At 40.3% G+C, this 15818-nt stretch overlaps 1 protein-coding gene across 7 annotated transcripts in view; it reads right to left on the reverse strand.

The window, feature by feature from the left end:
• The window catches only part of aqr (aquarius intron-binding spliceosomal factor), a 75502-nt gene that overhangs the window by 37845 nt on the left and 21839 nt on the right, over positions 1-15818 (reverse strand). For 6 of the 7 annotated variants that reach the window (XM_048537386.2, XM_048537385.1, XM_048537384.1 and 3 more), the window contains 11 exons: positions 12115-12255; positions 9552-9620; positions 9235-9332; positions 8924-9000; positions 5646-5710; positions 5296-5412; positions 2823-2936; positions 1269-1372; positions 763-865; positions 536-656; positions 276-417 (listed from right to left, as the gene is read on the reverse strand). In XM_048537386.2, the coding sequence (XP_048393343.1) occupies positions 276-417; positions 536-656; positions 763-865; positions 1269-1372; positions 2823-2936; positions 5296-5412; positions 5646-5710; positions 8924-9000; positions 9235-9332; positions 9552-9620; positions 12115-12255 (1151 nt within the window). The remainder of the gene's footprint in view (positions 1-275; positions 418-535; positions 657-762; positions 866-1268; positions 1373-2822; positions 2937-5295; positions 5413-5645; positions 5711-8923; positions 9001-9234; positions 9333-9551; positions 9621-12114; positions 12256-15818) is intronic. The other variant, XM_048537388.2, reaches the window with a different exon arrangement.

Below are 15818 nucleotides of genomic sequence, written 5' to 3' on the forward strand. Positions count from 1 at the left end.
AAATCTAACATCTGATGTGATGTAAGCATTACACTTGCAGTGCACTTTGTCATCAGTTACTTGTACCAGTATCATTTATTTACAACAGTTGGCCATTTGTAAAACGTTAGACAAGTGGCGCTGGATTGATGTATGCAAATTAGATTTAAAAATGTTACCCAATGCATCTTAACCATTTAAAGTAATCATGAAACCTATATTGGAGGCAAGGCTGTAGACAGAAAAAAAAACACATGCAAGAACAGAATGGTATAACCATGCACATTTGTTCTCACCATGGCTTAAGTCTACTGATTGCATCCTCAACGTCCTGTCTAATCTCATACGTGGATTCCAGGCGAAAGAGGTTAAAATTTCTTAATAAGTAGTCATGAAGCGTCAAAAATTGTAAATTCAGTTTAGGTAATGCAAGGCATCCTGGCATAATGAAAAATAAACAGTTGTAAATTATGTCCTACATAGTATTTTCAATACAAGGAGGTTGCAAGATTATCCAAAGAAAGAAAACTGCCTACAAGCATTAGCGAGATCATACCCTCTCCAGAGTAATATTCTGTTGGTACAATGTTTTCGTCCCAGATTATTTTTTCTGTGGGGTAAAGTGGCATTTCATTTAATTGTTGAATTTGTGATGTCCTGCGTTCATGTCGGGACACCTATCAATGTTAAGAAAAGCAATTTTAAATTATTAACAACTTCTGCCTGTGAGAAAATGCTCTACTGTTATGTTAATTAATGTGTGCTTTCCACTCCAATACCTACCAACATTTCTAAAAGAAATAGCTTTTCGTAAGAGGTATTATCTGCCTCAGGTAGTGATGGCAAAAGACAAAGATTTGATGCCACTTTATGAAGTGTATTGGCACTGTAAATGGAAAACAGAACAAATTTAGTAATGTGTGCTTGGCTCTTCATTAGGTTGTCCTTCGAAGTTTTCAGAAGGAAAAAGAAACGGAAAATAGGATGAAGTTTAAAACATAAAGGTTAATTAAATCTTTACGGACCTGTTAGTTAACTTTGAAAAACTGTGGGACTTCTGCTACCAAATGGAGTGATTGAGGCAAATGTCAGAGATTCATGGGGAAGCAAAAGATGTAAAAAGGTATCGGAGGGTATCATTCAGAGTACGAGACAATGTAAGCTAGGAGGAAGCTCACATGGACATTAACATTGACAGAAAGTGGCTGGGTCCACTCTATATCTTAAGTGCTTGCGAAGTCAACAACACGCAGAAATAGTACTGGATGAATAAATAAATAAATATTTACCTAAGTGATCCAAAGTGTTTTACTAAAGATTCTCGTGTATCAACAGCTGCGACATTAGACAGAGCAAAATCATGTAGTTCTGGAAAGTGTGCAAATGCTGCTCTCTGCAATGGAAATCAGAAAGTCACATTCCAATAATTAATTAAGTGAAAAACAATATTCCTATTCTTGAAACAAATGCTTTGTCTCAAAATGTGCTCCAGTGTAGACTTGACTAAATTATCATTTCAAAAACAAATATGAGGAAATGTATAATATAATAAACCTATGTTAATACATTAGTATTTTTGGCTAGTTTTACATATGGTTTTCGGACTCTCCACCCCAACTAGGGCTAAGTGAAACAATGTTACATTGAACATTATAGCACCTAAAGTCGCATTTTTAAAAAAAATCACAATTTTTTTTATTATTTGAAGCACGTTAGAACTCTGATTCCATCACATCATATTCTAAATAAAAAGGTCCTGAATTTAAACATTTACAATAATGCAAGTTCAGTCTGAGTATTTGAAATATTTGGTAAAATGGAATGGTGTCAAATTTTTGATTTATGTCTCCTTCATCAACTTATTACTGTATTAAAGGTAAAACATATGTTCCAAATGGCTTCACAGGGATATTATCAAACAAAGTTTGACACTGAGCTACATAAATGGACTGCAGGCAAAAATGAAGTAGGTTTAATGAAGTGTTTTGAAGAGCTGTTTGAATGGTTTAAGGAGTGAACACAAGAATGTTAGGTATTATTTGCCTGTCAATGCAGGAGTGATTCAGATAGTTCAAGAGGCCAAAATAGAAGGAGTGCAAGTAAGTCGGAAAGGTACGGGTAGATCCAACAGAGGGGAGAGAGAAAAGAGACAGTGCAAGAGAGAGAGAGAGCGCAAGCGAGAAAGACAAAGAAAGACAGAAAGAAAGAAAGACAGAAAGAAAGAAAGACAGAAAGAAAGTGTGTGTGTGTGTGTGTGTGTGTGTGTGTGTGTGAGATAGAGACAGAGAGTGTGAGTGAATGAGTGAGAGTGAGTGAGTGAGTGAGAGAGAGAGAGAGAGAAAAAAACATGGATGAGAGTAACAGGGGTAAATTGAAAGCAGAAAAAGAAAGATATCAGTATTTCTGGAGAGAGAAACAGAGTTAACATTTCAACACTGCCTCTCCCACACAGATGTGGCCATTTTGTTATGTCAAGAAAACAGCATTTAATTAATTGATTAGAGTGCAGAACTTATTAGAACTAATTACAGAAATCATTAATTGGTGCATTCTCCATGGCAATGCATCTACAAGTCAGAAGCTAATCAGCACTCTCCTCTCGTGCATTACAAATGTTGGTTTTCTCCTTGAATTGGTATTCTTGCAAATTATCTTGATGACCCCAAGATAAAAATCTCTCTTAAATGTTCAGCAACGCTCAGGTTCTGTACTACTGAATAACTAAGAGTATTAATATCTTGGTGTCTTGTGATAAACATAAATGTGAATTTACAGTATCATTTTGTCAACAAATTCTATCTTGCAATGAAGGCTTTACAAAATAAATTATTATTGTTGGTTACCTGAAGAGAGGTGATCCGATCATAGTGGATTGTAGTCATCTCATTCTCAGTCAAAGCATTTCCAGTTTGATCATTAATTTCAAAGCCAGTGTAAAACTTCAACATTTCTAACAGCTACAAATAAACAGATAGATATGGATAATTCAAATGTCTTAAACATTTTAACAAACCCAGAAGTGACTGCTTACAGAATGCAATTTCAATGAGTCAATATGCAATGAAAAATTAATTAGCAGCCAACTCAGTGTCAAGTGGACCCAAGAAACAAGTTTAAAGGTCTTTAAAGGCATCAAGCTAAAGGCAGTCATATGGCAAACCTGAGATAATCAACACAAAAGTAACACATTTTTCGAAGGTTGAGCACCTAAACTTCGCCTACCACACTTTTCCCTCTCAAGATTTAAATCGTGGAGTTAATGAACTGCGACTGAACTAAAGCACATGTAATTTGCACTTCAATGAATTCCCACCTTAGCTTTCTCTAAGTGGTCATTATTTTGAAATATTTAAGAAAGGAGGACCAAAGGACCTGTTCATGTGCTGTACATTTTCAATTGTTCATTAGCTACTGAGGACAATAATTGAAGCACTTTTCCCTTTATATTCTGAAATTACAGAATGTTACCCTTCAATTTAACGTGACTAAACTGATTATACCGAAAAGGTACATGACACAGGTGAACGCTTAAACCTTAAGAGAAGTTGAGAGCTGACAGCCAAAACAAAGCTTGACCTGCGAATATTAGTTGGTCAAGAGCTTACAAACATGCAGCATCTACGCCAGAGATGCCTAAGCTTTGGTCTTTGACAGTCATGCAGTTGATCTTGAGCACCATAGACTGAGAGGCCAGGGGTGGAAGGATTTAAAGTTCACACCACTGCTGTTATGATGCACTGTGGTAATGCACCATAAACTCAGCCACAAATTCTGCTGTGCCTTGAGTTGTACCAAATGTTAAACATTATTTTTAAAGGTACAGAGAGTGGTCCAAATTAACAGAATTTCAGACCAAGTTGATAGAAAGCATGGGCCAGGTTTCTGTGCTAAAACAAGAATTGTTATTTATTGTAAGTAATTATGTCATAGTTATGGGTAAGCAGACATAAATCACTGGCATATAACAATACTAATTAAAACTCTATTCCTCTTATTACTCCATCTTATACATACACAGACAAACAATGAAAATAGATTATTAGCAGAGGTAGGAAAAACTGGAAAGGCACTGCAGTAGTCTTTGCTTCTTGCTTCTGATCATGAAGATGATCTTTCTTCAGCTGACCAAGTTCTTGGTCAGTTTTTGTTTCCGCTGGAAGCTTCTGCTGGTTTGACTGATTCAGTTTTAGAATGTCTCTGATTCACCGCTTAAAAATCACAAACCACAGCTGCAGGAATGATTTTCTTGAAGTTTTTTTTTACTGCAGAGACCAGGCAGCTTCTGTTGGGGAGAATAAATGAACTCACTGGTGTGCCTGCAGCACTGGAACTGGGAGCAAGTTATAATCTGCTCAGCTAGCTAAGAACCAATCAATCAGCTTCATTTGTAAGCAAGTCCTTGGTTAGTGACCATCGCACATTGCAAACACCAGCAGTCACAAAAACATCAGACGGAAAGATATCATGTTCCTAGCCGTGAAACGATGCAACCACAGGCCAATTCCTGCCTTATATAAAAAAAATTCTCTCTCACTGCAGTCCACAGTTTCTAGAAATATGATAAAAAAGACAGCGTCCTTACTCTGTGACAGCTATATTAATCTCCAGACCCTGTTCCAGATTCACAAGATGGCCAAACCAACCAATGTGCAACACAAGTACAATAGGTATCTGAGGAAGGGTCACTTGATCCAAAACATTAACTCTGATTTATTTCCACAGATGCTGCCAAACTCGCTTAGCGTTTCCAGCAATTTCCGTTTTTGTTCCTGATTTACAGCATCTGCAGTTCTTCCAGGTTTTACAATAGGTATCAGTTGCCTGGGTTTTCATGCGATATATGTGACCAATAGACAACTGCACGCATAACTTTGATCTAAGCTCATGCTGAATAATGACCAATCAGACAAAGCATCATAAGAGACAAAGTCCTGAAGGGTGGATTAGCAGTTGAAGGTTGGGAAAACAATAAAAAAAAAGCATAAAGCACAGAATGAAATGATCTATTCTTTAGCAAGGTATCACAACTCTGCATATCATACTTAAACCACAGGAGGCCAGAAATCCCTCTGCAAATGACAATCTCTATCCAAAAATTGAGAAACAGAGCTTAAACTGAACAGTCCCTCCAATATCACAGAGATAATTCTCATTCTGTGGTCATTACAAAATTATCAAACTCTCATCTCTGCAGCATGAATACATTGCATGCCTTTGTTGTTCAGATTTCAGAAGGCCTGATGGAACACTGACAGCAGTTATTCACCTTCTTCTATGAGTAAAAGTGGCACTAATTAAGTGCTGCCATCATCTCACCTGGCAAAAAAGTCGACCCTCCTTCTCTCTTTGGACCAGATTAGATAGATAGCAGTGAGTGACTAAATGAGAATCATCCAGTACAGTGCTGAACCATCGTCGAGTTGGAAGGAGTGCCTTTAAGAAAATACAGATGATATCAATTGAACAACAGGTCTCACTTCCTTTAAACTAACCAGCAATAAAAAGATTTTGTTTGTAATTGCAATTTTACACATATTTAATCAATTGTTCAAATCAACATCTATTTGTTGGACTTGAAGCAAATGGAGAAGACAATTTTGATTTGTGAACTATGAGCTTTTTAAGAATTTTTATACACATCCTCTGACTCTATGGAAATTACTTACCTCCAAGTCTATCATTAGTTCGATAAATCTTTCACAGTAATGAACCACATCCATGCTGACTGGCCCTACGTGCAAATTTTAAAAAAAGTTAATGCAGTAAGCAAAAAAGTCAAAGAGTTACACCAATTACTTCCTTAACGCACACATGCAAACTTATTCCAGAACAAGAATTTTTAAACAGCTAGTTAAATAGCTAAGGAGGCCTTATATAAACTTTTTAGTTGTGGGCTTGAACTGAATGGAGTGAAGAGGATTAACAATGAAAGAAAAATGACACCTAGTGTAAGATACATTGTTAAAGCCTTTTGGACAAGTTTATTTGCTCAATGCAAAAGGCAGAGTCATAAAAAGTCTAAACCGTTACAAATATTCACAATAAGAGATGCTACTTTTGAATAAGACAAGGGTTAGATCACAGTTGAGATAACACATGCAACTCTGGGCATCTCATTTTAGGAAGGACATTAGAACTATATAAATAATAGTGCAAAAATTCACGATAATGACACCCAAGTGGACAGGGTTGTTAAGAAAGCATATGGTGTTTTGGCTTTCATTAACAGGGGGATTGAGTTTAGGAGTCGTGAGATCTTGTTGCAGCTCTATATAAAGCTTTGGTTAGACCATACTTGGAATACTGCGTCCAGTTCTGGTTGCCGTATTATAGGAAAGATGTGGATGCTTTGGAGAGGGTTCAGAGGAGGTTTACCAGGATGCTGCCTGGACTGGAGGGCTTATCTTATGAAGAGAGGTTGACTGAGCTTGGTCTCTTTTCATTGGAGAAAAGGAGGAGGAGAGGGGACCTAATTGAGGTATACAAGATAATGAGAGGCATAGATAGAGTTGATAGCCAGAGACTATTCCCCAGGGCAGAAATAGCTAGCACGAGGGGTCATAGTTTTAAGCTGGTTGGTGGAAAGTATAGAGGGGATGTCAGAGGCGGGTTCTTCTCACAGAGAGTTGTGAGAGCATGGAATGCGTTGCCAGCAGCAGTTGTGGAAGCAAGGTCATTGGGGTCATTTAAGAGACTGCTGGACTTGCATATGGTCACAGAAATTTGAGGGTGCACACATGAGGATCAATGGTCGACACAACATTGTGGGCTGAAGGGCCTGTTCTGTGCTGTACTGTTCTATGTTCTATGTTCTAAAACAGAGAGACTCCAGTCAGGAAAGAAACTTGAAAAAGGGATGTTTATAATAAAACCATAGTCACCAAGGTTTCAAAATTATGAAAGACTGTGAAGCAGTAAATAGTGAGATTATTCCCATTTGTTGCCCATTGAGGCAATCAGCAGCCAAGCATCCCTGCTGGAAAAAAAATTAGACTGGTTCCTGTAGTCAAGGCACAATATCATTACGAGCAGAATATAATGATCCCAATGGTGCAGACACATCCTGGCACAGGAGGCAGTAATTGCCAGTATGTGTCACTGGCCATGTTTGTGTATGCAAGCATGTTAGTAGTCTTTTTAAAGTCAACTTTGCATTCAAGTTCTTCTTAGGGGTTTGTTAGACCACTGTAAGTCTTACTATAAGAGCACACTGAGACAAATTTAAAGCATGTTAAAAGGGTGAATATAAAAGGTATGTAAAAGAGGCAGGGGAAAAAAGGAACTATCACAGATGCAGTTATAAACTCTCAATGGCGCAGACAAAAGGTAACATTCTAAGATTTCTAACATTACTAGAGGAACATTCAACTTCAGAATTCAAAGTTGATAGTTACAGAATAATATGTTTGATTCTTTAAATTCAATAATTGCGTATTTCAAGTTGGAATGGATTAGATTATTAAAATTAAAATTTCATCCTGTTCTAGAGACTAAAATTTCACATTACCTAAAGCCTACAGCACTGTAGCACACTCTAAATGGTTTAAAAAAAAGGATGACATAACCTCAAGTGCTTGAAACGATAATCACCGTATGCCATTTCAACTCTGTTTCACCTGATAAGACTGGTATGTCAGTCTAAAAAATAATTGCTACTTCAATCAGAAGTTGGACTGCAGAGTAAAACTATTATTAGATTTAGCTCAACAATTCCAATGTAAACCAGTTCTGTATTGAATTTTACTATTCTGTATCAAAATTTAAAGATGGTTTATTCAAGATAGAATTAACACAGTTAATTTGACAGAAGAGTTAATAATTACGAAAGTAAGTCACAGCAGTGAGAGATCTATCCAAAATGTTGTGAAACACTTAGTGGTCTACATTTCTAATGTACATTACTTTCTAAATTATAGTTTAGAATAAAGAGAGGGCTGAATATCCCAAATCAATCTCAGTACGTCAAATACATGACTCAGCAATGGGAAATATGTAAAATGGGAACAATTTCAGATTATTATATTGTCTCAAATTTCATTTGTAAAACATTACTAATAGGTTTTGGCAGTGATTTTAATGAGATCTCGTGGTACATTGGTAGCATTCAAGACGAAAAGCTCCAGGTCCAAATCCCAATCAAGACTTGCTGGCCACTGAAGGCATGTTTGTGGCATAGTTCAATGAGCTGATAATCTTTCACTGCTTCCCACAACTCCCCAAAAGGAAAGAAAAGTGGGCAAACAGTGTGCAAAAATATGCTGCAATTATTTTTCTTTTACAAAATGAAGAGACACTAAGATAGATGTTAGCAATTCTGATTCATTATGTCTACCAAACACTTGCATGGTAATAAAACCACAAAAAGTGCAATTTTATTATCTTAAAACACTAACTAAAAACAGGGCCCGAATTCTAGTGATGTCACTATAACCAGGAGGAGCAGGATTTCCTTCCACCCCATATTAAACTAGGATTCTGACCCCACTTTCAAGTGCAAATTAGTAAAACCCCTGAGGGTCTGTAGTAATCAACTGACACCATTAGGTTTGTCCTTCCTCTTACTGGCGAGTTCTCAGATCTGGGATCCAGCAGAAGCAGTAAGGCTTCCTCTTCGTGACACAGCCCACTCAGTTGCTTGAGAGACCTGTTTAACCAATTTCATGCTCATGCTGGTATCAGTCTTGGGAAAATCCAGGTTGCAGCACTGCTGTAGGCACCTGCAACCTGGATTTTCCCAAGACTCAGAAGCCAGTGAGATGGAAACTACCTTATGCCATAGACAACTCTGCCACAACTTATTATTCAGCAGGCTTACAGCCCAAATTTCAGTCCATGACAACATTTCTTGCAAAAAAGAAAATCAGCACTGTAAATATTTGTCTCTTAATAATGTTCACTGTTAATATTTTATTGAGAAACAGGTGAGAGATGCTTGGGCAGTTACCTGAAAGTGGAATGTTTTTTAATACGCCGAGAAATTTGCTGATGAGACAAGAAAGAAATCTTTTTTCTTGATTTGCCCTTCAGATTAAGAAACAAAAACAATGTTGGTATATTGTTTTCAAAGCAATATAAAGTGATTTCAAATAAAGTACTTTTTTCTGATACAGAAGCTGACCCTGCAAAAAGCGTATACATGGAAAATCTGTGGAAGGAATACCTAGTTAATAAAACAGCATAAATGGCTAAAGTTAAAACCCAAAATAACAGAGTTGACAGTCCAGAAATTACAGGTGAATACTGTAATAAACTTACTGTTCTGCAGATTTTTCATCCACTTTCTCCTTTTTTTTAATTAGATTCCAGAATTTCCTCAGCTTTGGTGTTTTTTTCAGCTCATGCTCAAGTCGTGTCTGATAAAAATACAGATTTAATATTAACAGTCTGACAATCAGTGATACACTGGTCAAGGAATCTTACTCTATTTTTGTAGACCTTGGCTATCATTGTGACAAACCTATGTAAAATACTTCAGGCAATGAAACAGAATTTGTTTAAAAGAATCGAGCAAAAATGAGCCAATAATCTGTATTAATTCTTTATTATAGATTTTGAATAGTCACTGAACTTACAGAAAGCAGGCAAATCCACATTGGGAGAGAGATAAGCCGCTGCACTTGTTCTCGAATTAGGTCTACTTCCTGTTGGGAGATAGTAATCTATTTCACAGGCTGAAATCACGCTCACAAATAATACCATTTGTACTGATTGAAATAAAATTTCAAAGACTGATACATTTGTAAATAAATACCATTTTAACTGCAACAATACAACTTCCTACTAGACTTCCCATTAGAACTACAAATGTGGAACAACTCCAGTCCAGCTTAGAATTGCAATGTGTCTTGTAAAACCAAATATAAAATTAAACTTTGACCAAGAAAGAGAGAAGTCTAATTCAATATTGCAGAATGCAAATTTTCACAAATATTCCCTCTAACGTTTATTATTATTTAACTATATTCAAACTGGTTAGCATGAACTTAAACACTACCTCCCAAATGTTTAACTTTAAACACATTTCCCGTTGGTTTATGTATCATGCTCAGCTGAGGCCCTCTTGTGGTACATGACAGTATTAACCACACCTGAAACCTCTGCTCCAGAACAAAGGAAATCAAAACACAAATCTTTTACTCTTACATATATGCAGATACACAAGTAATTGTGTTTTGCAGTTATTTTGACATACAGATTTAATTGATAGAGATCAGAAAGCATAAAATGTAAATTCAAATAATTTGGAATCATATTTTTCATTGTAGCATAAAGGCAAGATAACATCTGACTGAGGAGCAGATCCTTTGAACCAACTCCATCACTGAATAGGATCAATTGTTGATGTGTTTGTGATCACAATTCCACTGTCTTGTCTGCCTGCCCCTATAACTTTTGATTCCCTTGTCTACCAAAATCTGTTTAATGGAGCCTAAAATAAAATCAAAGGTCCAGTCCTACTGCCTTCTTAGCAAGAAAACTCTACAAATTATCACACTCAGAACCAAAAAAAATTCCCTTTCTTAATCATGGTACCTCTTATTCTTAAATTATGTCACTTATTTCTAATACTCCTACAAGAGGCATTCTCTGCTTTAATTCCACCCTGTTAAATCACCGCATAATCTTGTTTCTACAAGGTCACCTCTCATTCTTATAAACTCCAATGGATGAAGGACCAAACTGTCCAACCCTTCTTTGTAAGACAGGCAACAGGCAGCAAGTCAGTCCATTCCTAAGCAAATGGTTAAATTTCTCTAAAGTTAACTTTGTCATTTCTGCTTTTTAGTTTATGCAATCCACATATAAACCCTGATGCAAACTGGTGGACATCCCGGACAGTTGCATATTTGTTAAGAATTAGCTGTTGAATTTGCTTGCACCTTGGGCTAGCAAGCTTTTGGGGGAGAAACAGGATGGTTTGAACTGTCATGAGATGAATGTGTGACTTGGTTTTTGATTCCAGAAGTGCTGGTGCAAGGAGAAAATTGTAATGGCGTGAACCATGAGTAAATAAAACGTAATGTAAGGGTTATGGTAATAAGCATAGGGAAAGCTATCAATCAGAATATAGAAAAATCAAGTTGACAAACCATCATTAAGCTTGTTCTTCAAAGAGGTGGGGATCATTTTGATCAAGAACTCTGGTTTGAGCTAAGTAGCTTTGGAATAAACAAACGCAGCTACTTACAGGGCTATCTTCAAAGGACTGGGAACAGTTATCACAAGCAGTCATAGCTAAGAAATATATCTTGCGATAATATGGCATATAAAGGCGCACAGTTTCCAAAATTACCTCAGTGTTCAAGAGATACATAAAACTGAAAGAAATTGTATTTTATTACGGTCAATCTAGGGGCTGTGTAATATCAAGGGATACAGAAAATAATCAAAAAGACAAATGAAATGCTCGCATTTTTATCTAAAGGATTACAAAAGATAGAGGTCGTGCCTCTTCCTCAATCTTTACAAGAGATACTTGAAGTTGCTGATGAAACAAAACTAGTTTGGGGAGGCCACAAGGACACTTCAGGGGACTGGGACAGGCTAAATGAATGGGTTAGAATACAGCAGATGGAATACAAGAATTGTGATGTTCTCCACTTCAGTAGGAAAACAGAAATGTAAAATATTTCTTAAATAGCTACAGACTACGCAGTGCTGGTGTCCAAAGGGACCTAGTTACCAATCATTCATGTAACACTAAAGCTAGTATGCAGGTACAATGGGTTGGCCTTCATCACAAGGAAATTGAAATACAGAAGTAAAGACATCTTGCTGCAATTGTGCAGAATCGTGGGGAGACTTCACCTAGAGCATCAGGAGGTCTGATCAGCTAAATGGCGAGCTCATGTTCCTTTAAATGTTAGTTATGAGCTTGATCGAAAATGACTCCTGGGAGATGAGTGATGGAGTGTGGTGCATTCAAGAGTGTTTGATTGGGAGAACAGAGTTGAGTAGTCTATTTTTGTTCCTATCCAAAAAGTCTGCTCGACTATTAATACTACAAAGCATTTATGCTCACTTGAAATGTCATCAGTGTTTTTATAAACCAGAGGACAAAGGAGTTTAACTGATAACATCAAGTACTGGGATATGGTGATTTGAATATGTTTAATTTTGCATATTCATACTTACCAAGCTGTTAAAGCAGTGATCGAGAAAGACCAAGAGGACAGTCTGTTCTCGCAATGTAAGACCTTTATTTTCTTCAGCAAGAGATGCAGTCAAAATACACTTGAAAAAATAGGGAAAGTGTTCAGGCTTCTGCGTAAAGATCTAAAAGGTAAACAACACAGGGCATTAAAATAAGAATGGTAAAGACAAGTTATAGAAAATGTCCAGAGCAACTTCTAGACCAGACTTTATGGCTATGATCAGATGCAGCTTTCAAAGGCAATGTCTGTGGTAAGTCCTAGAATTATGTTTTAAGAGCTTGCTACTTTAACGTGTAGGACTGAAATTCCAAGATCCATATCTGTATTTCAGAGATTTTTAAATTCATCTTTGCCTCTTGCACATGAAGATAGAATTAAATTCATACATACCAGCTTCACTTTTCACATGAACATATATTCAATACAATAGTACTAAGTATCAGACCAAGGTTGAGATTTGGATATTTTTGAATGCTCTTACACTACAGTATGCAGTTCATCCCAGGACTCTAAACATTTCACAAGCAAAACTAGGAAAAATAATCAAAACAGGGCCACATCTGGTCATTGCAAGATACCCTTAATCTTCTGAGATTACGTGCTGTGCGGCACACTGTTTCAGTAACTGGGTTGATATACTTCACAGTACGACATAAGCTAGCGAGTTTTGAGAAGATTTGTAGCTCAGGTTGAGGTTCTGGATGTAAAACCAGTGTCTACAGGAAAACAACGCATACGGACCAAATACTGAACTACAGAAGCAATCATATCAACACCCACAAACAATGCTGCATTAGAACATTATTCCAATGAGCCACCACACACTGCAGCACAGAGGAACTACGAAGAGCAGAAGAAAATCACCTATACAGCATATTCAAAAAGAACGGGTACCCTATGAACACAGTCTGCCAATTCCTCAGCAACAAACCCAAACAACAGACAAAACGTGCCCAGAAACCATAACCACTCTCACCTACATCAAAGACATTTCCGAAATGACTGCCAGACTACTCAGATCTCTTGGCATCATGGTAGCCCACAAACCCACCAACACACTAAAACAGCAGCTAATGAACTTAAAAGACCCTATACAGGCAACAAGCAAAATGAACGTCATCTACAAAATACCTTGCAAGAACTGTGACAAACACTACATTGGACAAACAGGCAGAAAGCTAGCCACCAGGATACATGACTATCAACTAGCCACAAAAAGACATGACCCACTATCACTAGTATCCTTACATACAGATGAGGAAGGACATCACTTTGATTGGGACAACACATCCATCCTAGGACACGCCAAACAGAGAAACGCACGAGAATTCCTAGAAGCATGGCATACCAACTGGAACTCCATCAACAAACACATTGATTTGGAGCCCATCTACCACCCTCTGAGAAAAGAACAGGAAATGACATCACCAACTCAAGGAAACCTAAACACAAATAGAAAGTGGGACGTAGCACCAGCGCTTCATCGGAGGCTACTCACTGATGACATTACCTGGAATAGTGACGGATTGTCTGAAGACAAACCTTCTAGCTCAGTGAACCAGCTTACATCCAGAACAAAATAAAGACCCACTCTTTTGTGGACTGAGAGGAGGAGAGCGCGACAGTGTTGGAGGTGGAAGGAAGACGTCGGGTCGGCTGTGCAACCTTGCAACCGGTGAATCTTAATGCTGGCTTCGGCCTAACGTTGGTTCAGGGGAGGAGCCAACCTGCAACGATGGCTGCGGCAAGCGCTCGTGCCCAGGTCAGGGAGTCCGGAACACCATCCACATTTCCGTGATGAAGGTGCACCTGTGGACTGCACCTTCTTCGTGAAGAGGGTCCTGTTGGACTGTTGTGGGTTTTCTGCTGCGGACATTTACTGCCTGCAGGATTTCCCTGGAGGAGGTTTCTACGATGTAACCTTCAGGAGTGCCAAGCTTTGCAAGCGCTTCCTGGAGGTTTAAGGAGAAAGGAGGTGAGGGCCCCCTCTCTGTACTGACCACTGTCCTGCTGTTCATGATACCGGTGCAGAGGAGCCGTATGGTGACTGTACACATGTACAACCCGCATGTGCCAGCAGCTGATGTCCTGACCTTCCTCAGAAGGTACCTGAAGGTGGAAGGGGACCTAACCAACATCATGGACCCTTTTGGGATCTGGACCAGTAAGAGGCAGGTCAGGGTGATGCTGAGGACAGGTGTGGATGGGAACATCGTACATCCACCGTCCAGCTTCGCGGTCGGTGGGAGCAAGGGCTACCTGACCTACGCAGGGCAACCCAAAGTCTGCCATGCCTGTGGTAGGTCAGGACACGTGGTGGCCGACTGCAAAGCAACCATCTGCTGGAACTGCAGGGAGGAGGGACACCTTGCAAAGGATTGCCCAAAAGAAAAAAGCTGCAACTTTTGCGAGGAAGCGGGCCACCTCTATAGGGCATGCCCGTGGTGGGGGACCACCTACGCCCAGGTCGCTGGCAGGGGCAATGTGGGGCAAGCCCCCCCCACCCCGGAGAAGAGGAAGGCACTAGGCCCCTGCAAGGACCCCCTAATGGGCAGGAGGGCTCAGGCCCGCAGGACGGACCCGAGGCCAGCAAAATGCCTCTGCAGGCTCCGCTCCCCCCCGACAACCCGGAGTCGATGGAGGAGGCGACAGGTGACCCGGGGAGTGGACGACGGTCCTAAAGGCGAGGAGGAAGGCGTGCTGGCAGGTCCCAGCACCGCAACCATCAGGCAGGAAGAGGCAGCTACAGAAGGGCGATAAGAGCTCCTCTGACGAGGGGGATTCAGAGGAGGCCCGCCCAAAGCAGAAGCTAAAGATCTCAAGGGAGAAGGAAAACAGCACCCTGAGTCCAGGTGACGGGAGGTGTCCTGAGGCTCCCTCCGACACCCAGCCACGTGCTGCTGGGGCCCTGGAGGGCCCCCCAGAACCTTCAGGCGGGATACAGGAAACAGCGTGTCCCCAGCCTGACCCACAGCCGGACTCTTCTGCCTCCGTACCCCCAGCGGGGGGGTGCCACCCGGAAGACAGCACGGATGGTTTCCTGAGCCCGGAGAGCATCCAGCAGTTCGCCCGGGCAATGGCCGTGAAGGGACAGATGGAGGGCTTGGACCTTGGACTCAGGGAGGGTACTGCGGTCACTGCCCACAATGGGGGTACGAGTTGCGAACATTAATGTGCGCAGTGTCAAGTCCACCGCAAGATGGGTGTCCACGTTGGCCTACCTGACCACCATTGAGGCGGACCTCATGTTTCTTCAGGAGTGCGGGATACCACACCTCAGCAGGTACGGGAAATGGTCGGGCGCCTGGACCTGTGGGCCTTCGATCTGGTCGGCAGGGGGTAACGACTGTCGCTCCTCGGGCCTGGCTATTCTGCTGCGGGGGCGGAACTTCACCATCTCTCATATTCAGGTCGTGGTTGGGGGGGGGGGCATCTCCTAGTGGCTGATGTCACCTACAGGAATGCTTCCCTGAGGCTGATCAATGTGTACGCCCCAGCGGTGCAGAGTGAGCGGTTGGCCGTCCTGCAGAGGCTTCCACCCCTGCTGGCTACGTCCAGGCCAGTCATCCTGGGCGGAGACTTCAACTGCATCATCGATGCAGATGGAAGATCTGGCGCGGGGACAGCAGGGGGGGGGTCAACTGGACGTCACGTCCAGATTCCTGATGGGCACAGTGAAGGACG

Source organism: Stegostoma tigrinum, chromosome 10 (assembly GCF_030684315.1).
Source record: "Stegostoma tigrinum isolate sSteTig4 chromosome 10, sSteTig4.hap1, whole genome shotgun sequence".
Taxonomy (NCBI): domain Eukaryota; kingdom Metazoa; phylum Chordata; class Chondrichthyes; order Orectolobiformes; family Stegostomatidae; genus Stegostoma; species Stegostoma tigrinum.